Genomic DNA, 26,008 nt, shown 5'->3' on the forward strand with positions numbered 1-26,008 from the left:
TCTTATCCAGCCCTTACTCTGGGCCAGTCCCTGTTCTCAGCGTGAAATTTCATGTGTCAACTGGTTTAATCCTCACAGTAGCCCATAGTGTCCATACTATTATCACCCTCATTTCACAGGTGAAGAAACCAAGGCCCAGCGAGGTCGAGTAACCGGCCTAGGGCGCACAACTCGGAAGCAGCACTGTCATTCGGTGGACTTTGATTTTCTGTTTTCAGCATTCCCGGGGGCCTGAGGAGGAACCCGCGTGGACTAAGCTTGCAGAGTGAGGAAGGCGGAAGGAATTACCAAGAATACAAAGCAGGGGCTTCCCTGGTGGCGCGGTGGTTGAGAGTCCGCCTGCCGATGCAGGGGACACGGGTTCGTGCCCTGGTCCGGGAAGATCCCACATGCCGCGGAGCGGCTGGGCCCATGAGCCATGGCGCTGAGCCAAGAATACAAAGCAGGCGCCGCGGGAAGGGATGGGAGAATCTCCCCACACCCACCTCGGTCGCAGGCGCAGGTGCCAGCACACCTGGGTACCTCGGGATCCGGCAGGGCCAGAGCTGGGGGCCAGTGTCAGTGCCCTGGGGGTCCGTAGCTGCGGGATGGGGCTCCTGGGGAACGAGCATAGACCTCCTGTCCAGGCGCTCACCTGGAGGCCGGCTTGGAGGTGGTGGCAGCAGCTTATCAAATTTACCTAGGTCCCCCTTCCCCCGCCGAGCCCGGGGAGGCGGGGTTGGGGGGGGAAGGTGAGCGCGTGGGCATGGGCCGCCCAAGACCGGCCGGACCTGTGGAACCCGGGGCCCCAGCTGTCTGGGGAGGCCGTCACCTGGAGAAGGCAGGCTCTTCCGGGGCTGGGACAGCTGTGGGCGGCGGGATGTCTCAGCGCCTACAAACTCATAAAATACCGCTGTCGTACTGGTGCCCCAAGACGCGCATGCTGGGAGTTGGCGCCCCAGAGGGTGAGCCAGGGACCTGGAGGGAACCTCCAGCCCCAGCTCCCGGCCCCCAGATTGACGGTCCGGCCTGACTCTGCCCCAGCAGGCAGACAGGCAGGTCTTCGATGAGCTGGAGACCGAACTGGAGCGGGAGGGGGAGGGCTGGGGAGAAGGAGGGTGGGTATACAGGAGCAGGACCAGGGGAGACAGGTGGAGATGGGGAGGAATTGGGGTCACTAAAGGCAGAATGGGTTGCTGGGTAGGGGGCAAGGAGGACGGGGGTGCTCCAGGTGGGACGGAATTCTTGGGCGATCTGGGGATGGAGTGGGGGGATTGGGGTTACTACGATGGAAATGGAAGGTTGGAGGATGGAGTAGAGGGTGATGAGGTCTCTGAGGGCAGGGTGGAATGCTGGGGATGGGGTTGCCAAAGGCAACTTCCTACACTGAGACCCCCCCAGCCCCACTCCCAAGCCTCTTGCATTGAGAGTGAGCGGTGGATAAGAGCAAGGGCTCTGGAGCCAGGACCCCTGGGTTCCAATCCCCGCTCCATCACAGCTGAGCCATGCAACTGAATCACTCCCCGTTGCTCAGCTTCCTCATCTGTGATATGGGGCTGATGATCACAGTGGCCACCACACAGAGGAATGTCGTCAGGCTCCCATGAGTTAATCTATGTAAAGTGCTTAGCAGCCAGCGAGGCTCAGAGGGCATTTGCCTCTCAGTAGCGATGACTGTTTTTGTTTTTTCTCCGGCTTCTGGATAACCGTCCCTGTGAAGACCTCCCTGCCGCCCTCCCTCCCTCCGTGTGACTCTGCCTGATGCCCCTTCTTTCCCCATCCTCCCCAGCCGCTCCTGCTGTTCTGATGGGATCTCATACACTTCAGACCCTTCCCCTTTCTGCTCCCCACCTTCCCTCTACCATGTGCTCCCTCATCCCTGCTGGTCCTGCTGCTGTCTGCTCCTCTTTTTCTCCCTGGGAGTCCAGGGGTCCCCAAAGGCTCCCAGCGTTGCCCCTGAGCAAGTCCACCTGTCCTAACCAGGTAAGTGCCTGCGACCTCTCCCTGGGCATTTCCCAGTGAGGCTCAGGAATCCCACACTGATTGCTATGGGAGTCTAGGCTGGTGGTTCTTCCTGAGCCTCATTTGTCCACCTCTGTTAAATGGGGATTTTAAGCAGCGGCGCATCTGGCTGTGTGAGAAATGATTCTGGAGCCCAGCCTATAGTAAGCGCTCTCCTAAGGGGGCTGCTGTTGTCCTTGCTCATTGTGTGAGTGCTCATTGCGTTCCCACAAAGCTCCCTCCTGGTCCTTGATCTTAGGGTGGAGGTGCAAGGAGGTAGTAGGACCTTGGACTCTGGACCCCCTGCACCCAGACTTCCTGGGTTTTAACCCCAGCTTTGCTGCTTACCTGCCATGTGAACTTGGACAAGTGACTTAACCTCTCTGGCCTCAGCCTCCTCATCTGGACAATGGGGTAATATTAGTGTGACCTCACAGTGACGATTAAGTGAAATATCACCTATGAAGCAGCAAAAGGGAACTTGGCGTGTGGCAGTGGTTCTCAAATGTTTTGGTCTCAGGACGCTTTGGCACAGCTAAAAAACTTACAAGAGCCTTAGAGAGCTTCAGTTTATGTGAGTTATAACCATAATAGTTGCCATAACAGAAACTAAAATGGAGGCATTTAAAAATATTGATTCAATCATTAAAAATGAGCAAAAATAAACCCATTCATTAGTAAGGTAGATGACATTTTTTCATGAAAAATAACTACACTTTAAAAAAGAGAGGGAATATAGTGAGGAGAGGCATTGATTTATATCTTTTTTTTTTTTTTTTTGCGGTACACGGGCCTCTCCTCTCACTGTTGTGGCCTCTCCCGTTGCGGAGCACAGGCTCCGGATGCGCAGGCTCAGCGGCCATGGCTCACGGGCCCAGCCGCTCCGCGGCATGTGAGATCTTCCCGGACCGGGGCACGAACCCGTGTCCCCTAGCATCAGCAGGCGGACTCTCAACCACTGCGCCACCAGGGAAGCCCTTGTGCACTAATTTTAGCATTCATTGGTGGATCTTGTCTGCAACAATTATTAGCATGGTGTGTGCCTAATTGTGATTTTGTAACTTTCTAATTCCCTCTCTCTGTCTAATTGAAATTTTACTATAAGGAAGGACTATCCCTCCTCCCCTCTACTTGTTTGTTTGTTTTGATTATTTATTTATTTGGTATGGACTCTCGGATATTTATTTTATCCCACGAGTTAAACTCAGTCCTATTGCTATTTATTTTGTGGCTCAAATTGTCTCTGACTTGGTCTTTTGGAAATCCTCCAGCTTGGCTTCTGTGTTCTTTCCACAGCTCCACTCCCATCATGTCCTGGGCACTGCCTCACCTTCTGGCACCACCAATTATTCCAGACTCATCTTGTGTATTTCCTACCCAATCTCTGGAATCAACTACTTCTCCAAGGAGCCCTGGTTCCTTTGATGGGAGAATGGGCATTTAGAAACTAAGATCTGAGCACTAGGTGTGCTCACTGCTACTGAGGCATCGCTGCTCCTAGGCTCGCTCACAAACAGAGCTTGACAATATATGTGGGTATGTGGATATGCATCTGTACACACCTATATTTCTGTATATATATATATATATAAAATACCATGAGATTATACTGATACATCTGATTTCAGTCCACCATCAAGGGTTTATTTTAGCCTTCTTTCCTTATTTGTAACTTCTTTCTCCACCATTGAGAAACCAAGCTCCCCCTATCTACAATAGACTTATTTATTCGTTCAGTGCTAGAATAAGCATAAAGTGGTTTCAGAATTGTTTGCCTGTATCCCTGTGAGGAACAATTACTAGATGATGGCATATATGTGCAGTCCTTTTTCTCTGTAGTCTTACTGTCCAGTCAAAGCACTAATGCTCACTGTGACTTTTCTTCCCCAACACTCCAGTGTGGTTATTTGTTTTTTAATATAATTACAGCCATTTGTTAGTGTTTATGTTCCATATTGGCTTTCCCCACAACCTGGGTGGCTTTAATTGTTTGTTAGTTAATTTTTTGGGGTGTGTGGAGGAACTGTGAAACAGGACTATAGCTCTAGGACTCAGGATTATAAGAAAAAGACAGACTCAGAGAAGTGTCCTCCCTCTGCATCCCGACTACCTACTCCATTCCCATTCCCCCTTTTTTCTACCCGTCCCCCATCCATCCCATGTAATCCATCTCTTAAGTTTCTGGTGTATTCTTCCTGTATTTCTTATGTGCAGATAAATAAGCAGGTACTTGTGTATTTTCTTATATCCTCTTACGTGAGGAGTAGCTGACTGTAGATACACTTGTGTACTTTGCTTCTTTTAACATTATGTCCTGGGCGTCATTCACCAGTTCCTAGAACTTGTCCTCTTTCTTTTTGACAACTGCGAAGTGCTCCATGGTATGAATGTTACATAGTTTATTCAGTCATTCTCTTTATGTATGGGCATTTCCGTGGTTTCCAATATTTTGCAATTACAAACAGTGCTGCAGTGAATACCCTGTGCACGTGCGTTCTTGTACGCGTGTTGCAGGAGGAAGATCTCAGGCTCTTTTTTTTTTTTTTTAAATAAATTTATTTATTTATTTTTGGCTGCATTGGGTCTTCATTGCTGCACGTGAGCTTTCTCTAGTTCTGGCGAACTGTGGCTACTCTTGGTTGCGGTGCGTGGGCTTCTCATTGCGGTGGCTTCTCTTGCTGTGGAGCACAGGCTCTAGGTGCACGGGCTTCAGTAGTTGAGGTGCGTGGGCTCCGTAGTTGTTGGGCTCTAGAGCGCAAGCTCAGTAGTTGTGGCACACGGGCTTAGTTGCTCCACGACCTGTGGCATCTTCCGGGACCAGGGATTGAACCCGTGTCCCCTGCATTGGCAGGCGGATTCTTAACCACTGCGCCATCAGGAAAGCCCGCTCATGCTCTTAACGTCATCCTATACCACATGGCATTTTTAAAACCTTGATTTGGTTGCTGATGTTTAAGAATTAGGAGCTATCACTTAAAAGTTTGTACATCTACTCTTACATGCTTTGGGGCTATAAAAACCACTATATAGGGCTTCCCTGGTGGCGCAGTGGTTGAGAGTCCACCTGCCGATGCAGGGGACACGGGTTCGTGCCCCGGTCCGGGAGGATCCCACATGCCGTGGAGCGGCTGGGCCCGTGAGCCATGGCCGCTGAGCCTGTGTGTCTGGAGCCTGTGCTCCGCAACGGGAGAGGCTACAACAGTGAGAGGCCCGCGTACCGCAAAACAAAAAAACCACCGTATAAAGATTTGCTCTAGAAGTTAACAGATTGAGTGGTACCGGGCCTGCTTCATTCACAGCAGCCATCCCCAGAGCTGAACAACGGCTCCTCTCTGAGGCAGGGCAGGCTCTAGGCTTTGCAACATGCTCCACGTCTCCCTGCTGCCTTACTCCTTACAGCTGGCCCTCGTCCCCATGTATGTTACCTAGCTGGCCTCTAGACATCTGAGTTTACAACCCCTAAACTATGTCATGTGTAAAATATGTGGAACAGGCCTGCACCCAGTAACGATATTAATCATAATATTCATTCACTCATGTAACCCTGACTGTACTAGACAGTCTTTCAAGTACTTTACTTTTATTTTATTTTTTTACATCTTTATTGGAGTATAATTGCTTTACAGTGGTGTGTTAGTTTCTGCTTTATAACAAAGTGAATCAGTTATACATATTACTTTACTTTTATTTATTCATCTAAGCCTCACAGAACCCTATAGGGAAGATACTATTATTATTCCATTTTATTGAGAAGGAAACTGAGGCTCAGAGAAGTGAAGTGACTTTCCCAAGGAAAGCACAGCTTGGAAATGGTGGAGCGGGGATTGAACTTGGAAAGCTCCAGAACCTGTGATCTTAACTACTAAATGTTCAAGAGCCCCTCAGTCTCTTGTTATTGCCCCTCACTCTCCGCACATCCCTCCCCACCCCTGCCCAGGCCTCACTGCCCGACCCCCATTTCCTTTCTCTCCAGGTGAGACAGGCTGCATGACTGTAACTTGGACCACATGGGTCCCAACCCCCTTGGAAGTGCAGTTGTTTGGGCTGCAGCTATGGGGCCCCTCTGAGCTCAGGGCACCTTCAGCCCCTTTGTGGATGGGGGCATTCTCTGGCGGAAGCTCTACATACACCGACTGAGTCACAATGCAGAGGCTGCTGCCCAGGGTCCAGTATGGTGAGAGGGGCCCTGGGCCCAGGTGTTGAGGGGGGAATGGGAAGAGGAGTGGCACGTGGGCTAGAAGCTGCTATTGGCAGGTGGCTCAGGCGGGCTGGTACCCCTTCTGCTTATCTGCAAGCCTATTGTATAAGACCCTGGGATGAAAATGGAAGGCTGGGGACCTGGGGTGAGGTGGACAGAAGGGGCATAGGGCAGACCCATTCAATCCCCGCACCAGCTGAAGACGGAGGGGAGTGAAGGAGACATCCTGGGGCGCCCCCCACCCCACTCCCCAGCCGACTGTGACCTTTGCCTTTCCCCTCAGTTTACCGCTGAGGCGGTACTCAGGGCTGGAGCCGTTGGTTCCTCTTCAGGGCCCTGAAGAATGGGCCCCACTGGAGCTCCTGTTTGGCTGTGTTTGGGGACATAGGGACTGACAATCCTAGGGCCCTACCCCAACTGTGCAGGGACACCCAGCAGGGCAGGTACGACGCTGTTCTTCACATGGGTGAGGCATCGGCCAGGGTGCGCCTGGAGGTTTGAGGCTGGGGAGGGGGAGCTTGGGTGGGAGGCAACGCCAGGACCGCGGAGGGGACCTGGGCCGGGGCTAGCGTGGCTCTGCAGGATGGGGGATGAGACTGGCCACAGAGACGGTGCTGTGGTCAACCAGGCTGCCCAGGTTTAAATCAGTCTTGACGCTTCGAGCTATGTGCGTTGGTTTTCTCCTCTGTATTATTGTTATAAGGGCTAAGACTAGGTTAGAATTCATAGGGCTCTTGTGATGACTAAATAAGTCGATATTGCCTGTCCTGTTGTAAGTGCTACGTAAGTGTTTGTTGTCATGATCATTTCAGTTGTGATTTGAGAGGACGGGAACCAGATGGTAGATGGAGATTGGGGCCGATATAGTTCAAAGCCGTAGTAGACTCTAGAATCAGGCTCCCAGGGTTCGATTCCTGGATTCTCACTAACCAGCTCTGTGATCTTAAATGAGCACTTAACCCCTCTGGGCCTCAGTTTCCCCATCTGAAACAGGGATGATAATAACACCCACCTCACAGGGCGTTTTGAAAATTCAGGTGCTCGAGCATGTAAAGCACCTGAAAATGTGCCTGGTACAAAACCAGTACCTGACTAGACTATGTCAGTCTTTTTTTTTTTTTTTAATTCACCCTTATATATTTTATTTGTTTATTTTGGCCCCTCCGAGCGGCATGCGGGATCTTAGTTCCCTGACCAGGTATCGAACTTGTGCCCCCTGCAGTGGAAGTGCCGAGTCTTAAACCACTGGACCGCCAGGGAAGTTCCCAGACTATGTCAGTCTTAACGTTGTTATTACTCTGAGAAGGGGTGAGATGGCGGCTGGTGTGCTCAGAGCACAGGAGACCGGCAAGGTCCTGCAGGGGTCCTCAGGGGCCAGAGGCTCAGGAAATGGTTCCAAGCGCACATGAGGGTGGGTGTGAGGTAGGGATTGGAGAACCAGGATGCCTCACGGCGGGGGCAACCAGGACTTGCTCAGCCCGCACGTGACCAACCAGGTCTCTCAAATCTGGAGAAAGCAGAGCCAGGTCTGGGTCCTCATTCTCTCCTCCACCCCCCAGGAGACTTTGCCTACAACATGGATCAGGACAACGCTCATGTCAGGGACAAGTTCATGAATCTCATTGAACCTGTGGCCGCCAGCCTGCCATATGTGACGTGTCTTGGGAATCACGAAGAACGCTAATGAGGCCTGAGGGCTTCGGGGTGGGCAAGGGCCTGGCCAAAGAAAACAGTCCTTCCTAGTGTCTCACCTTAGTCTCTCATGCTGCAGCAGCTCATTTGTGGAAGTGAAAGGAAAGGAGATGAGGGCTGGGCTGGGAGCCGGGCCTGGCCTGACAGTGGGAGGTGGGGGTGGGCGGGGGCACCCAGACCCTCCCCCCCGGACCCTCCCCCCACCGTTTTACTTCCTTTTATCCAGCAGCTTCTCCAACTATAAAGCTCGCTTCAGCATGCCAGGGAACAGTGAAGACCTATGGTACAGGTAACCTGGGGGAGCTGGGGGACTGGCCTCCCTCCCCTGAAGGATGGGAGATGCAGGAGAGACCCCAAATTTGACCCCTGCCCTTTGACCCTTCCAGCTGGGATCTGGGCCCGCACACATCATTTCCTTCTCCACCGAGGTACATTTCTTTCTCCATTACGGCGCCACCTGGTAGAGAGACAGTTTCGCTGGCTGGAGAGCGACCTCCAGGTAACCTGTGGATGTCCCCCTTGGACCTGCCTCGCCTCCCGCTCCTGCAACCCCTGCCCCTCACACTGTGCCCTTCTCTGCAGAAAGCCAATAAGAACCCGGCAGCCCCGCCGTGGATCATTACCATGGGTCACTGGCCCATGTACTGTTCTAGTGCTGATATGGATGACTGCACCTGGCATGAAAGCAAGGTGAGGACCCCCTCCCTGGGGAAAAGGTGCTGAAATCCAGGTGGGGGGGTTGGCCCGAGTCACCCCTCACCTCCTTGCTCATCCGGCCCAGGTTCGCAAAGGCCTCCTCGGCAAGTTCTACGAGTTGGAGGATCTTTTCTATAAATACGGTGAGTGACCCCAGGGGACTCCCCAGCCCCAGGCCCCACCTCCCATCTCTCCTGGATTCAGGGACCTGACCCCCCTCTTGCTTTGTATCGGGGCGGACCTGCAGCTGTGAGCTCACGAACGCTCCTATGAACACCTGTGGCCAATTTACAACTACCATGTGAGGCCTGGGGTGGGCTGAGACCCATGTGGCTGGTGTCAGTGGACCGCCCCCTCAACGTCAGAACCCCGGGGCCTGGCTGGGTATGACAGGCTCCTCCCCTTTGTCCCTTCTCCAGGTATTTAACGGCAGCTGAGAGATGCCCTACACCCACCCTCGAGGCCCCGTCCACATCATCACCGGATCTGCCGTGAGCAGGGTTGGGGAGAAGAGGGGTGCTGCTTTGGCCTCTGATCTATTGAGGGCTGCACTTGTACCAGCCTGGGTGCCTCATCCTTTATACAGCTGCTATCTCTTAGGTGGTTAGATACACCTAGTATCAATAGCATGCCCATTGCACAGATGTGGAAACAGAGGCTCAGGCAGTAAAATACTCTTTCAGAATCACAGGATCAGTAAGTGGTGGGGGCAGGGGGTGCTTGCCCAGGTCTATTGGATGGATCCAGGGCAGAGGGCTTATTATTATCATTGTAACTGGACTCCAGACTTTATTCACATTGCACCAGCTTTCCCACTAACGACCTTTTTCTGTTTCAGGATCCCACAATGTATTTAGTTATTGTGTCTCCTTAGTCTCCTCCAAACTGTGATGGTTCCTCCGTCTTCCCTTGTCTTTCATTCAGGCCGGTTGTTTTTTTCAGAATGTCCCTGGATCTGGGTTTGTCTGATATTTTCTCCTGCCAAGATTCAGGTTATACATTTGGGGCCACACAGTCACAAATGATGGTCTATCCTTCTCAGCGGGTCATACCGGGGGGGTCCCTGTCCTCACTGTGTCTCATTCCTGGAGGGATTTTTCTGAATCACCTGTTTAAGGAAGTGTCTGCTGCGTTCTTCCTCTGTAAAGTTGTTGTATTTCCCTTTTTAGTTGATTAACAACTTGGGGGAGATGCTTTTAGACCCTGCAAATGTCCTGTTTCTCCTCCAACTTTCACCTGCTAATTTTTGAACCCATCAGTGGGTCTTGTCTGTTACAGTGATTACTGGGGTGTTCTACTGGGGATCTTCTATTTCCCTCATTCCTCCTCGATTTATTAATTAGCATCCTCCTATGAGGAAGAGTTGTCCCTTCTGCCCCATTTATTTGGTTAGTTAGTTATGGATTTATACTAGTATGGACTCATGGGTAATTATCTTCTCCCGTGGGCTCTAATCCAATACTCCTGCTGTTTATGCTGCTGCCTAGATTGCTCTAACTTTGGCCACTGGGAACTCTTCAGATCAGGCCCTGTGTCCTTTCGATGTGTCCCTGTCGTTTTTGTTTGTTTGTTTGTTTTTTTATTGCGGTACGCAGGCCTCTCACTGCTGGGGCCTCTCCCGTTGTGGAGCACAGGCTCCGGACGCGCAGGCTCAGCGGCCATGGCTCACGGGCCCAGCCGCTCCGCGGCATGTTGGATCTTCCCGGACCGGGGCACGAACCCGTGTCCCCTGCATCGGCAGGCGGACTCTCAACCACTGCGCCACCAGGGAAGCCCTGTCCCTGTCGTTTTGTGGGCTCTCTCTTACTTTTTGACAGGGTGCTCCAGGATCATCTTCTGTCCCCCTACCCCCACCCGCCGATCCTTGGAATCAGTCACTTCCACAAGAAGCAAGGGCTTATTTTTTAAGCTGTTTCTTACAAATTAGTGAGATCAAAGTAAAAACCTCTCATGATAAAAATTGAAACAGAACAGAGGGCAGGAGGTAAAACTCTCCACACCCTTCTTAGTCCCACTCTCAATGGTTACATCTCGGGTGGCATTTGAGAATATTTTCCATGTATGCAAATGAATCATTGTCTCAATAGAGATGTGTTACGGCATCACCTACTTTTTAAAAACAGCTTGGATCATGCTTCATGCCCTAGCAGTTCTCAGCCTTTGTGCACGTTAGAGTTACCTGGGGAGGTTTTAAAACTCCAGTGCCTGGGCCCAACACCAGAACAAACACCAGAATCTCCGAGGGCTTGGCCCTGGCATTGCCACCCCTGTGCAGCCACCACCTGCAGCAGGAAATAGAATGTTATCAGTACAGGTGGCTCCTCAGAGCTGTAGGTGATCACTATTCTGACCTTAATCAGTGCAGATTAGCTTTTTTCTTTCATTTTAAATTTTGAAATTATTTTAGACTTACAGAAAAGTAGCAAAAATAATACAAAGACGTTCCATATCCCCTTTACCAAGATTTCCCAAATGTGAACATTTAATCACACTTGTTTCAATCTCTATTTTTGTCTCTCTGTCCGTCTCTCTAAGTGTGTATGTGTGTGTGTGTGTGTGTGTGTATACATTTTGCTATTACTTTCAGATCCGATGAAGAGTATGTTGCAGAAATGATGCCCCTTTATCTTTCCATCTGTATGTCCTAAGAAAACAGGACATGCTCTTACATCAGTACAGTATAATAATCAGATTCAAGTAGTTAACATTGATAATATACCATTATCTAATCTCATTCAAATTTAGCCAATTGTCCTATCCATGTCCTTTAAATTAAAGAATTTTTTTTTCTGGTCCAGAATCTAGGCTAAGATCATGCATTCTACTTCCGTGTCTTCTCTCTCTCCCTTCCTTTAATCAGAAACATTTCCCCACTCTTTCTTCATTCTTCATGACTTTGAAAAATTTGAAGAGCCAGGGGCTTCCCTGGTGGCGCAGTGGTTGAGAGTCCACCTGCCGATGCAGGGGACGCGGGTTTGTGTCCCGGTCCGGGAAGATCCCACATGCCGCGGAGCGGCTGGGCCCGTGAGCTATGGCCGCTGAGCCTGCGCGTCCGGAGTGGACAGCAGTGAGAGGCCCGCGTACCGCAAAAAAAAAAAAAAAAAATTTGAAGAGCAAAGTTGTTTTGTAGACTATCCCTCAGTTTGGATTTGTCTGATGTTTACTGGTGATTAGATTGAAGTTACACATTTTTGGTAAGAATAGACAAAAGCGATATTGTGTTTTTTTCAGTGCACCCTATGAGGAGGTGCGTGGTATCTCTTTAGCCCCTTTAAGTCTCAGTTTACACATCTTCTCCACCATAGTTACGATTTTCCCCTTTAAAATTGACAAGTGTCTCCTGGAGATACTTTGAGACTACACAAATATCCTGATATTCCTCAAATTTTCGCCGCTACTTTGACCATCGATTGATGGTTCTGGCTTCAGTTAGTTATTATGATGATGGCTGCAAAATGGTGATTTTTTTTGTTTGTTTTTGAGGGTGGTGCTCCCTCTTCCTTTCTGCTCACATTACCTGGCTTTCTACTGCAAGGATAAGCACTTCCTCTCTCCCAGGCAATGATGATTTTAATAGCTTTCTTGGAGGGTCTATACTGTGCAGCAAGGGTTGAGAGCCACCAATTTCTTCTATTCTGTGAATTGCATTTTCCCCTTAACCACACATCTTGGCCATTTTTCTATACCGCCCCACTTTGTGATGGCTACCCTATAATTTATTTAACTGACCCCCACTGATGGCCGTTTGGCTGGCTTCCAGCTCAGGGCTTTTCGAGAAAATGCTGCAGTGAACAGTCTTGTACAGCCATGCACTGTTCTAGAAGTCAAAGAACCAGGAAGCCTGGTTGGGTCAAAACACTCAACTGTGAGCATTATCAAGGTCAAGTCTTAATTGACTTTGTCTTCCTTGGGGGTGGCAGGGTCCCAGCCTGGCAGGTCTTTTCTGCTCCCCAGTGGGTACTCCACCTGCGCCAGCCCTGGGTCTAAATGATTCTCTCCGGCAGGGTTGTGAGGAGCGGCTGACCCCCTTAACCCTCTTCCCGCGGCCCTGGAGCGCCCTGCGCATCAAAGAGTACGGGTACACACAGCTACACAACCTCAATGGGACCCATGTCCACATCCAGCAGGTGTCTGATGACCAGGTCAGTGAGCAGTGGCCCAATCACCTGCCTGAGTAACCAGGCCTAGCATGCTCTGGAGCCAAGTGGTTTCAAAAGTGGACGTGAGAGCTGGAAATCCTGGGTTCAAATCCTGTCTCTGCTATTTACCAGCTGGATGACCTCAAGCAACTTTGAGCCACAGTTTTCCCATCTGAAAAATGGGGATGTTAATAGTTTCTACCTCACAGGGTTGAATGACTTATTATATATTATATTATATATATTATACATATTATTTATTTACTATTTATTTATTACTTATATATTATATTTATATTATATATAAAGTGCTTAGATACGGTCGATTCTATAGGTATTTATCAACATGAAGCAGGGGAAGAAAAAGGTAGGTTGTGGGAGACAGGTAGAGGGAAAGCAATATGATGTGTGTGCGGTAGGGATGGCTTAAGGTTAGACGGACCCAAATAATCATGGCTCACCTTTCTTTATTTCTGCCATTGTAGTTTTATAAAGGTGCTAATAACTATGATTGATTGAACACCTGTTGTGTTCCAGACTCTGAACTGGATACCTTATATTTAGTCCCTTTAATCACCACAAAAATACCATGCGACAAATTTTCTTTCCATTTTACAGCTCAGAAAGGGGAGGTAATTTTCCCAGGGTCACACAGCCAGAGGGTGCAGAACTAAGATCTGACCCCAAAGACCATATTCTTTTTATGATAAATAACTACTATTTACTGTGTAGCCCATATACCACAGGCAGGCTCTTGTGTATGTTATCTATTCAGTTCTCCCCATTTTATGGAATATGGAAGTTAGGCTCAGAGTAGGGTCATGTGCTGAAGGCCACATAGGGAGTGGCTTTACTGGGATATAAAGTGAGTTTTGTCTGACTCCAGGGTTTGTGCTCTAATAATAATAGCCTATACTTACCCAGTCCTTGCCTTGTGCCAGGTTCCCTTTTCAGCCTTTTCCAAATATCTCACTTAATTCTCACGATATCTATGATGAAGGTACTATTACTATCATCCTCACTTTCCAGTTGAGGAAAACGGACACCGAGAGAGGTCTAATAGCTCACCCAAGGTCACACAGCCTATCAGAGGCAGAGCTGGGATTTGAACTCAGGCCACTTGGCCCCAGAATCTGGGCTTTCAGCCTTCATTACCTCCTTTTTTTTTTTTTTGTTCCTGGCATGATGGGAAGATTGTGGACGATGTCTGGGTGGTGAGACCCCTGCTTGGCCAGATGATGTACCTCTGGGGATGGAGACAGCTCTCATCAGGAACCCTGGGCCTTGCTACCTAGGCTGGGGTACCCAGGCCCGGGAGCTGGTCAGGGAGGTCCTCGACTCCTCTACCTTGCTAGGTCCCATGTGGGGTGGATGCAGCCCCGAGGGAGCTGGAGCAGCTCTCCTTTCCCCGAGAGGTGGGGGTCCCAACCTGCTGTGTTGGGAGAGCAGCTGTACAGGCAAAGTGAAGCAAGACAGGTCTTGGGTGGCACAGCCCTGCCCTCCTGCATAGCACTGACTGGGCAGAGTGTCCACAGGGCCTCAGGAATAAAGAGGCTTATGACTGTGTCTCCGTGGACTCTGAACTTCTGCTGGGGATGCCCCACTGGGCCGACTCCTCTCCTGACCACCGAGCGAGGGCCGTCACCAGCCCCAAGTCAGCAGGGTGGGCATGGCTGTCATGACACCATTGTCCAGCAGGTGGCGCTGGTGACTTTCTCCTCCAGGCCGGCCCTTAGTGCCGATCAGAGGCCTGTCTCCAATGGCCCAAGGAGCGGTAACCAGTGTCCCTCATGCCTCAGTTTCCCAACCTGGCACTGACTTATCCTGGAAGGCGGGAAGTGTGAACACTCCTAACTTCCAACTGGGGCAGCTGACAAGCTTAGGAGCTCACAGAGCTGCCATTTTCCTCCCTTTTTAAATTTTTCCCCCTCCCCCTGTTTCCCTTCTTCCTTTCCTGCATTCAATCAGTATTTACTGAGCACCTGTCATGTGCCAGGACCTGTTCTCCGTGCTGTGAACAACACAGAGATGTCTGCCCTCATGGAGCCGACATTCTATCCAGGGTGTCGGACAGCAAACACAATAAATAAGTAAAACGTATAATGGTAAATAGTGATAAATGCACAGAAAAAGCAGGAAGGGGGATAGAGAGTAGTGGGGGGCAGTGGCAGTTTTCACGAGGGTGGTCAGGGAGACCTCACTGAGAGGGTGATGCTTAGATCTGAAGGAATCTGAAGGGGGAGCCATGTGAGCAGAGCAGTTCAGGCAGAGGAACAGCTAATGCACAGGCCCTGAGACAGAAGCACGCCCGTCCTGTCAGAGGGCAGAGTGAGAGGAAGAGTGGGGATGAGGGCAGGGAGGTGACTGGGGCAGATCATGTGGGGCCTTGTGGGTCACAGGGAGGACTCTGTCCTTTATCTTGAGTGACATGGAACCAGGGGAGGGCTCTGAGCTGGGGATGGACAGGATCTGACTCCAGAAGTCCTAGGCAAAGGCTGGGCTCTGGCCCCAGGGCTAAGGGCTCCCCCGAGAGAAGCCTGTGAGCCCCTAGCTCTGCAGGGTGATGGCACATGCATTCCTCCATTGCCCCATGCAGTTTCAGCCTCCTCACATCTTATTCCCGCCCAGGCTCCACTAGGCCCAAGGCTCCTTGCAGTTTCTTTCTTTTTTTTTTTTTTTTATTTACTTGGTTGTGCCGGGTCTTAGTTGCAGCAGTCGGGTTCCTTAGTTGCAGCAGGCAGTTTCCTTAGTTGCGGCTCACTGGCTCCTTAGTTGTGGCACATGGGCTGCTTAGTTGTGGCTCGAGAGTTCCTTAGTTGCAGTTCACTGGCTCCTTAGTTGTGGCATGTGAACACTTATCTGCAGCATGTGGGATCTAGTTCCCTGACCAGGGATTGAACCTGGGCCCCCTGCATTGGGCGTGTGGAGTCTTAACCACTGGACCACAAATTTGTAAATGCTCTTTACATATAAAGGACAGGATGCTTTGCTTGCCATCTATATATTGCCACTGATCTTTTTCCATGATGTATTGACATTTATCACTTATTTATTTATTTATTTTTGGCTGTGTTGGGTCTTCGTTGTTGCGCGCAGGCTTTTCTCTAGTTGTGGCGAATGGGGGCTCCTCTTCGTTGTGGTGCGCGGGCTTCGCACTGCGGTGGCTTCTCTTGCTGCAGAGCATGGGCTCTAGGCTCCTGGGCTTCAGGAGTTGTGGCTCGAGGGCTCTGGAGCGCAGGCTCAGCAGTTGTGGCGCACAGGCTTAGCTGCTCTGCAGCATGTGGGATCTTCCCGGACCAGGGCTCGAACCCGTGTCTCCTGCATTGGCAGGCGGACTCCCAACCACTGTGCCACCCGGGAAGCCCGAAATTTATCATTTTTGTGAGGCCAAAACCTCCTCACTCTCCTCACCTGTTTCCATCTATTGGGGGTCACCTCCTCACCAACCCCTCCAGGAAGCCTGCTATAGGAGGCTCTTCGGGCCCCATTTCCTCTCCCAGGGCCCTGAAGTAGAAGGGCCTGATTGCCCATCCTGAGGAAACCCTTGGAGCAGATCTACCACTGGGCTTGTTCCAGGACTCTGATCTCTGACTGAGATCCCCAACTAAGTTGCAGGAGGGCTTCCCCCAAACATGGGTTCTAGAGCCTGATGCCCTGCAATGTGTGCAGGGTATTAAAGAGGTAAAGACTAGATATATGTATATGTGTAAGTGAATCACTTTGCTGTACACCTGAAACTAACACAACACTGTAAATCAACTATAGTCCAATATAAAATAACAATTTAAAAAAAAGAGAGAGAGACAAAGGCTGTACCCGGCCATCCTCCCATCACTGTGACTTGAATAAAGTGCCATCGTCTCAGCTACTAGACTTGCTTGTTTTTTGGGGGGGGCGGTGAGGTGGGGTTGCAGAGTCTTAGTTCCCCGCCCAGGGACCAGGGATCGAACCTGTGTCCCCTGCAGTGGAAGGGCGGAGTTCTAACCTCTGGACCGCCAGGGAAATCCAAAGACTTGTTTTTTTTTAAAAAACGGAGACTCAGTAAGGCAGAAAGACTTCAAAAGAGCACAAGAACAAGAATGTTTAATGCTGGCAAGGGTACTTTAAAGGGCATATTCCCTCTGAACACTGGTGTGTGTGTGTGTATTGGATCCCTGCAGCACAACTTGGCAATGTGTGTCCCAGGCCGTGGGGAGGCAGCAGAGGGCAGTTAGCGAGAGCCTTACTTGGGCATCAAAGCTAAGGATGAGCCCAGTGTGTGGTTTCGAGCAAATGAAGTTACTTCTCTAAGCCTCAGTTTCCTCCTCTGTGAAGCAGGGATAATCACAGCCCCTGCTGATTAAATTATGCAACTTAGCACCATGTATAGTGCACAAAAATGTTTGAAGCATGGGAACTGTTACTATTATTAAATCTTAAAGATGTACATTTCCTTTGACCCAGCAGTTCCACCTGTGGTAATCTTTTCAAAGAAAATAATTAAAGGCATGCTCAAATATTTAACTGCTTGGATTTTTGGGGTGGGATAAATTATTTATAATAGCAAAATATTTATCACAGTTTAGATGTTCAACAAGAAAGAGTGGTTCAGACAAATTAACGTTCATTGATACAATGACATCTTATGCAGCCATTAAAACAAATTTTCTTGAAGAATATTTAATGACCTGGAAAGATACTGGTGATATTTATAATCTTGTTTTAAAAAGATACAAAATTCTTTATAAATGTGTTTCCAATTCTGTTTTAAAAGGTAGGTAGGGGGCTTCTCTGGTGGCGCAGTGCTTAAGAATCCACCTGCCAATGCAGGGGACACAGGTTCGAGCACTGGTCCAGGAAGATACCACACGTCGCGGAGCAGCTAGGCCCAGGCGCCACAACTGCTGAGCCTGTGCTCTAGACCCTGCAAGCCACAACTACTGAAGGCCACGCGCCTAGAGCCCGTGCTCTGCAACAATAGAAGCCACGGCAATGAGAAGCTCGCGCACCGCAATGAAGAGTAGGCCCCGCTTGCCGCAACTAGAGAAAGCCTGCGCGCAGCAACGAAGACACAACACAGCCAAAATTAAAAACAAATAAATTTATTTAAAAAATAAATAAAAGGTAGGTAAATGCACAGAAAAAAAGACATTAGGCAATCACTCATTCATTGTTTCTGCAGATATTAATTAAATGCCTACTATGTGCTAGATACTGTGGTGGGGCAAGGGAGTTGCACTAAATATTTAAAAGTACCTCTGAGGAGGTGGATTTACAGCTCATCCAACCATCCATTCAACAAATGTTTATTCAACAGATGGACAAGTACAGTGAACAAAACAGACAAAAATCAATGCTCTCGCGGTGCTGACACGACAGCAGGGGAGAGAGCCAAAAACCAGTAACTATGATTATCTAATCATCTAGTATGTTAGAAGGTGATTTGAGCAACAGAAAATAAGAAAAAGCCGACAAGGTAAGGGGTTTGGTCGCATGTGAGAGGGATGTTTGCTCCATTAGTCAGGGTGGGCAGGAACAGTCCCACTGATAAGATGACATTTGAGTAAAACCCTGAAGGACAGAAGGGAGGTAGCCATGATGATACCTGGGGGAAGAGTCTATTCCAGACAGAAGGAAAAGGCAATGCAATGACCTTGAAGTGGGAGAGCACCTGATTTATTTATTTATTTATTTATTTAATGGAAGAGCAAACTGGTTGGAGCTCAATAAGTGCAATCACAGAAAAAGATGTCCGAGTTTAGATTACGGGTTTCTTTTTTCAAAAAAATTTTTTACAAATAAATACTAAAACCAACAAAACAAAAACAAACAAAAAAACTTTATAAAAAGATTAAATCAAACTGTGCCTTGATTCCGGGCCAAGTTCCCGGACTCAGACAGACTGACAGATGTCGTCCAAAACTCATGATTTACTTCCTGTGATCCCGAACCAGCTCGTTCGCCCCTCTAAACCTCAGTTTTATCTGTAAAATGGGTATTAATATACAATACGGCTGTTGTGAGTATTCAGCGAGAAATTTCACTTGGCGGGGTGTCTGACACATAGTAAATGCTTACGAACTGTTTCTGGCCATTATTACCATTACTGCCTTCCACCCCCTAACTCCTTTTGAGGGAAGGTGGGGAAGTTCTGTTACCAGAGGATAGCCATTTTCCCCTTTAAGAATCCAAGTGGGCTGGGAGCCAGCCTCTCCGCAACCTTTCCAAATTTTCCAATCCCTGCTTGGCATTTTCCGCCCGCAGGTCTCCGATTGGACTATCAGCACCAATCAGAGGCTGGAGCGGCGCTGCCCGAAGCCCAGCTCCGCCCCTGAGCGGGCCCTGCCCCCGGCCCAGTCAGCCCCGTTGCTATGGGGACTGGTGGACGGCGAAGGGGGAAAGCCCCGGATGTTCGTTGGGGATTCAACATGGCGGCGGCAGTGGCCGTGCTGGCGGCGGCGCAAGAGAGCTGAGGGCGGCGTGAGGGCGCCGAGTTCCGGGCCGAGCAGCTAGGCCGCGAGCGACTGCTGTACCGAGCCGGTAGGATAAGCGGTCTGGCCAGGGGATTGGGGTGCGCCGGGCGGTTGTAGAGCGTTTAGGCGAATAGGGGGCGGGGCCGCTGGGGTCAAAGTTCACTTGTGGAGGGAAGGGTCGCGTCCGGGGGGTCGTGGGTCTGTGCTGAGCGGGAGGGAGGGAGGTGTATAGGAGGTCAGAGGTCAAACTAACGAAGGGGGCGTGGCGAAGGGGGGCGCAAAATTCGAAATTTGAAGTGGGAGTTCGTTGGAGGGGCACGGGGTGAATGTCAAAAAAGGGGGGTCAAATTAATAATTTAATGGGAGGATGTGCCTACGAGGGTCAGAGATCACAACCGTGGGGGCGGCGGGTTGGAGTTAAGGCAGCAGCCAGTGGAGCAAATGTAGGAGTTTTAGGTTGGGGGGCGTCTTTATGAGATCAAAGGTGGGGCGTGACCAAAGCGAGCAAAAATCAGAATCTGATGGCCCGACAGATGATGTTCCCAAGGGTCTAAAGTTAAAACCCAAGTGGGACATATTGCTGGAGAGGAAGGGTAGGACATTCAAGAAAGAAATCAAAGGTGCTTTCTGGTGGGAGAGAAGGAAGCCCCCTCCCGCAGATAATGAAAAGAATTCCAAGCACTCATAAAGCGCTATGTGTCAGGCCCTGTTCTAAACGCTTGCCATGTATTTAATCCTGACCACAACCTTATGGGCTTGGTGCCATTATTAAAAGGCTAAGTGATTTGCCCAGGGCCACCTCATGAATAACTTTTGCAGCTGAGATTGGAACTCTGGAGTTCTGGGCCCAGAGTTCTACGCTCTGCTGCCTCTCAAATACTCATAATGTTGGTTAATACTTAATGAGGGCTGGCACTGTGCTCAGCGCCTGGTTTTATTGTACTACAATCTAGATACACCCACTTTGCAGCCACAAAAAGTGAGGCTCAAAGAGCTTCTGCTAAGTGACGGAGGCAGATTCCAGGCTGGACCTGAATGATTCCAGAGCTTCTGCCCCTGGTCGCCACGCTGTAGATTGCCAGACGTCTGTTCGTGGAAGCAGGGGGCTGGGCAAGGCCGGGCCGCTCCCTGGGCAGGAACAGATTGTTTGGCCTCCGTGGAAGGGTGTGATCTGGGAGGAGAGGGTCCCCTGGGCCGATGGGATGGGGTGTTTGTGGGTGGCCTGGAGTCCAAGTGAGTCTGGCAGGCTCCTGTCTGGGGAGGGTGTTGTTGGGTGGTACCCTGTCCAAAGTTGGGTGTTCTCTGTCCTTACAACCCCAGCCTCTCCTCACGATCCTCAGTCACTGCCACCTCTTTTCCTCCTGCTCTCCCGCATCCCTCCCCGAGGTCCAGCCACACTGGCCTGTTTGCTGTTCTTCAGCTCTGTAGGCTTATGCCTCCTCCAGGTCTTTGACCTTCGTGTTCCCTCTGCTTGGAATCCCTTCCCCACTTTGCACCCTCTCACAAGCCACTCACTCACAGCCTGACCAGGACCACCCTGCCCCCAGACACTGTTTTGTGGTATTTTGGCCGTGCTGTGTGGCATGTGGGATGGTTCCCGGACCAGGGATCAAACCCAGACTTCTGCAGTGAAAGCGCTGAATCCTAACCACTAGGCCACCAGGGAACTCCCAGGAGCCCTCCACACACACACTCTTTATCTCACTATTGTTCTCTCCCAGCCCTTCACTCAGTCTTTAACTTATTTATCAACACACAGTTTCTTGCCTGCCTCCCACTAGAACGTGGGCCCCTCACGGGCAGGAATTTCTCCATGTTGTTCTTTCCCTGAATCCCCACTTGAATCACTGCCTGGTCCACGGAGGGTGGTGGTTGAATGTTGGGCGTGGTGCTGGGTGCTGGGTCTGCAGCAGCGGACAAGACACACAGGGCCCCTGGCCCCTGAGGGCCCTCAGTGTCCCTTGGTGGGAGCGGACTGGAACCAGACCCCTAGCCAGTGATGCATGGCTACATCTCTACCAGCAGTGACGTGGCCTGCGAGGACATGCTCAGAGGACCGGGAGAGTGCCCAGACCCTGGGCCTGGTACTCTGTCCCTTGGAAAGTCCCCTGGGCAAGCTCTGAAGGATGAATAGGAGGAATGGGAAAGGGTGTGCCAGGCAGAAGAAAAGGCGTGAGTGGAGGTCAGGGATGCAGAGTTGGGGGCTTGTCGGCAGCATGGAGCCTGTGTGAGACCCCTAGGGTTCCTGGCCTTGGAGGAGGGCGGGCAGTGGAGCAGGGGCAAATGAGTAGCTGCCCTGTGTGTGTGGAGCTCCGAGGCAGTACTGGGGAGTGGTTCAGAGAAAGGACGCTGGAGCAAGGATGCCTGGCTATGGGCTTCCCTCGTGGCACAGTGGTTGAGAGTCCGCCTGCTGTTGCAGGGAACACAGGTTCGTGCCCGGTCCGGGAAGATCCCACATGCCACGGAGCGGCTAGGCCCGTGAGCCATAGCCACTGGGCCTGCGTGAGCCTGTGCTCCACAACGGGAGAGACCACAACAGTGAGAGGCCCGCGTACTGCAAAAAAAAAAACAGGATGCCTGGCTCACATTCATCACTCACAGGCTGTGTGACCGTGGGCAAGTCGCTTAACTTTTCTGGGCCTCAGTTTCCTCCTCTGCAAAATGGGCATAATGATAGTGACTAGTTCATAGAACTGCTGTGAGGATGCAGAGCATAAAGCGCTTGGCCCAAGGCCTAGCACACAGTAGGTGCTGTGTGAGCACTGGTCTTGAGGCCGCTGCTGCTACTGCTACCTGAGGAGGGCCTCAGAGGTGGTGGCCGGGCCTCTCTCCACCTGCCTCCTGGCTTACTCTGGCAGCCACCCCTCCCCCACCTGGCTCTGGCAGGGTCACTGGGTGGGTACAGGGCCAGGCAGCCCTATGAGGCCAGCCAGCCTCGGGCCCTCACGGCAGCAGCTCGCTCAGCATCTCAGGGCTTGGCACAGATAATGGGGGAATGATAGGGCTTTGGCACTAGACACCCACATTCGGGTTCCTGCCCCATCACTTACCAGCCGTGGGACCTTGGGCAAGTGATTTCTTATTTGCCAGTTTTGTTCCTGTGAATACACTTCAGACTAGGGGAAAAAGTAGAGCTTTCCATGTAGCAAAACACCCACACTTCCAGTGTCCAGCCTGGGACAGGGCACACAGTGGATACAGTTAAAGGCCCCTCTTCTCTGCCCCGCCCTCCCTGCCCGTCCTCCCTCCCAGCGGTAGCCGCTGGGCTGGATTTGGTGTCCAGCCTTCCTCTGCAGATTTTCCTACTGTTCCTGCCCTCCGATGGATTCACAAACAATAGAGTAATAGCTCTCAACCCTGGCTACATATTGCAGTCACCTGGAGAGCTTTCAAAAATACTGCTGCTCAGGCCCACCCTAGAGATTCTGGCTTGGAGTCCCTTGGTCTGGGATGGGGCCAGCATCGGCATGTGGTTCTGATGGCCAGCCAGGGTTGCCCACTGTTTTACAGTTTTACAGATCATATAAAGGGTACCACAGTAAACAGCCTGCTTCTTCTGCTCTGCGTTAGTTTGGCTTTTTCTCCATGTGGACGTGTGTCGGTCTAGAGCAGGTCATTCGTTTTCCCTTTCTGCGTTTCTTTTTGTATTGGTGACACACAGGAGTTACCCGTTCACCTTTCGGCGGCCATTTAGGTGGTTCCCACTGGGACTGTAACAAACAACACTGCAATGAACATTCTAGACATGTTTCCTTGTGTACCACGGCCAGAGTCTGTCTTAGCCATATGTCTCACAGTGGAAATGCGGGACCTTCCAAATTGCTCCCCTAAGCATTTGTACCACTGTGCTTCCCAGCAGTGCTTGAGGGTTCCCTTGCCTCCGTGTCCTGCTTCGGGCAAGTCTGCAGCCCTTGCTGAAACAATTTACTCAGCCATGAGGTGGTAGGTTTTATGCCACCTGCCTGCCGCCCTCACCCCAGGCTGGAAACGGGGATAGTTCATGTGACGGGCTTAGCTGGGGCCTGACGCCTGCTGAGCCCTCACACCCAGAGGAGAAGGCAGGCTGGGCTTTGACCTTCGCCCTCTAGGGTATCCAGGACAGTGGCTGAAACTTTGACCCAACTCTCCTTGGGGATCATCTCCCAGGGCTGACATTTGGGAAGGGAAACGGTACTGACTTAAACCTCCTCAGGACGGAGGCAAAGAGGAAGGAGGTGCAGCTCGGAAAGGGATGGGCAAAGCCTTGATACACTCGTGTGTGTCAGATCATTGGTCCCAGTAGTGACCAACACAGTCAAAGCCCTGCCCTCATGGGTTACAGGACAGTGAAGGAGATAAACCTGTCCCCAGACAGTGACGGCCCACAGTGGTTGGGCTGGGATAGGGATGCACAAGCAGAATGGTTAGGGCTGGGAGGGGGGACGCACAGGGACTGTAGGAATCCGGAGGTGGCGTCTGACCCAGCCTGGGGAGCCAGCACAAGGGCTTTCTGGAGAAGGAGACATCTGATTGACGAGAGGGAGCCAGGCCCGGGAAGAGTTGGAAAGAACAGGACAGGTAGTGGATATGGAAAGTGCAAAGGCCCTGAGGTCCATAGGAGCTTGGGATGTTCAGGTCCCACCAAGGAAGCCAGTGTGGCAGAGCTGGCAGTGAGGTCAAGGAGGTGGGGGAGTGTTGGCAGATACAGCAGGGGGTGACAGGCTGGGGTGAGGAGTGGGGACTTCATTCTGTGTGTAATAGGAGTCATCGGAGGGCTTTAAGCAACATCTGCTTTGCCTTTTATAAAGATTGCTCAGGCTGCCATGTGGGGCACAGATCAGGGAGGGTGGGGGCCGGGAGACCTGAGGGGAGGCTTCTGGGATAGTCCAAGCAGAAGAGAGTGGGTAGCATGAGGGTGGCGGTGTTGGAGGGTCCCGTGTGCTGGCCAAGGTTTTGAGTCCTTTACCGATATGGACTCATTTGATCTTCACAGCAACCTACGAGGTAGGTACTGTTATCAACCCCTTTTTAGAGATGAGAGAGTTGAGACCCAGAGAGATATGTGACCTGCCTAGGGTCACACAGCAGGCAAGTGGCAGAGGCAGGACTTGAACTCCAGGCCTTCGGGCTCCAGAGTCACTGCTTCTTGCAGTTGCCCTGCAGTGTTTTGGGAGTGGTCTTGGTAAGACAAGGCTACTTCCTGTTCTTCCAGGCTCCTGTTTAGATAGAAACTCTTCGGGGGCCTGTTCAGCCTGGGTGGTTTCTGAGCACTGGGTCCCTACTTCCCTCAGGACCTCCCACAGCCCCCTTCCCTTTCTCGTCTACTGCCTCACCCCTCCTTGTCCTGCTGGCTCACACTGAGCCAGACTTCCTGGCCAGACGCCGGTCGGGGTGTCCCCAGCAGCTGTTTCTCCCATCACCCAAGCCGGGCGGCCACAGATGCTGCCAGCAGGAAGCAGTCTCCTTCCAAGTCACAGCCAGGGAAATGGGACCCTTCCCGGCCCAGCCACCCATCCGGGGCTGGGGCTTATTGTCTACCAGCTGCCTTGGCCCACAGGAACGCTGGTGGAGGGGGGCAGGGAGGGTCAGAAGGGGAGCTTTCCCAGGTCCTAGGGGAGCCAGCTACGGCAGATATGTCAGAAGCCACCACTCACTGCAGCCCGTCTCACGGGGCCCTCTGGTCCTGCCCAATGGCACCTTCCCTGCCAGGGCCACACATTCTGCTCACACGTCCCTCAGCCTGACCCCCTACTGGAAGAGCCAGAGCATCCCCAGGCCTCACCTTCCTCACCTGTTAAATGGGCTATCGGGAGGATTGGAGGAGACCGTGCTGTCGAGTGCTTAGCACATTACCTGGTACATAGTAAGCTCATGGTACGTGTGCCCCTCTGGGCTGCAGCCTCCTCTTCGCCTGCTCTGTGCTGGCCGCCAGGTCCCTGAGTGCCAGGCGCCAGATGTGTGCTTTATGAGCATCCCACCGTGGCTCGGCCCGGAGCTCTGAGGAGGAGGTGTTATTAACCGCATTTTAATTTTAAGAAAGCCCATTTTTGCCCTGTCTGCATGTATTACCTATTTGCAGTTGAGAAACCACGCACAGCGCAGAAGGGTATGTATATACGGCGATAAGGTCTCTTTCCCACCCCAGTGGTCAGGCCCCTTCCCAGAGACAGCATTGTTCCCGGTTTCTTTTCTTTCTTGGGTGTTTGTTCCTGCACGTGTTCTCCCCCGCTTTTGTTTTTGCTCACATGGAGCCGACTTCCCATGTTTGTATTCTGTCCTGCCCCTTGCATTTTTCACTCTTAAGTTCTGTGTCAGGATGTAGAGGGCTTCCTCGTGCTTTCTGTGTCTGTGTGAGGTTCCATGGCCTGGTGTCCCCCCACACGCGTGTGAGCTGTGGGCACACCTCTGGAGGTGCTCGGGGGTCTGAGATGTGTGCCCCGGTAGCTCTGCTGGCAGTGTCCCAGTCTGCCTGAGAGCATGCTCCTGTTTGCACCCCACCCCCAGTGTCTGGTGGCGCCACGGTCTCCTCACGTTCTCACCATGTGGATGGGTGTTATCTGATACTTTGACCTCTGCCAGTCAGGCAGGTGCCAGTCAGGCAGGTGCCACAATAAGTGGTCCTTATTGTGGTTCTGATTTTTTAAAAATCATTCTTGTTATTTATTTTATTTTAATTTTGGCCGTACCACGTGGGATCTCATTTCCCCCGACCACACCCCCTGCCATGGAAGTGCAGAGTCTCAATCACTGGACCACCAGGGAAGTCCCCTGATTTTAATATGAGTAAAGGGGAGCATCTTTGTGTTTGTTGAAAGCCATCTGGACTTCTTTCCTGTCTATTTGTGATATTTTTGCTTTCCCTAAAAAGAGGA

General features: G+C 51.3%; 1 protein-coding gene across 1 annotated transcript; it reads left to right on the forward strand.

The window, feature by feature from the left end:
* Positions 1 to 418: 418 nt before the first annotated feature.
* ACP7 (acid phosphatase 7, tartrate resistant (putative)) lies at positions 419 to 14,000 on the forward strand (the record flags this gene model as incomplete). The annotated part of the gene is given in 23 exon segments (XM_079724081.1): positions 419 to 518; positions 627 to 928; positions 1,027 to 1,097; positions 1,769 to 1,955; positions 1,959 to 1,962; positions 5,954 to 6,045; positions 6,048 to 6,113; positions 6,118 to 6,154; positions 6,462 to 6,469; positions 6,473 to 6,644; positions 7,738 to 7,861; positions 8,097 to 8,159; positions 8,257 to 8,261; positions 8,264 to 8,320; positions 8,323 to 8,369; positions 8,453 to 8,560; positions 8,652 to 8,713; positions 8,771 to 8,816; positions 8,820 to 8,867; positions 8,986 to 9,000; positions 9,004 to 9,057; positions 12,571 to 12,708; positions 13,890 to 14,000. Coding segments are annotated over 23 exon segments (1,917 nt in total).
* Positions 14,001 to 26,008: the final 12,008 nt, after the last annotated feature.

The sequence above is a fragment of the Hyperoodon ampullatus genome (assembly GCF_949752795.1).
Source record: "Hyperoodon ampullatus genome assembly, chromosome: 18".
Lineage (NCBI taxonomy): Eukaryota > Metazoa > Chordata > Mammalia > Artiodactyla > Ziphiidae > Hyperoodon > Hyperoodon ampullatus.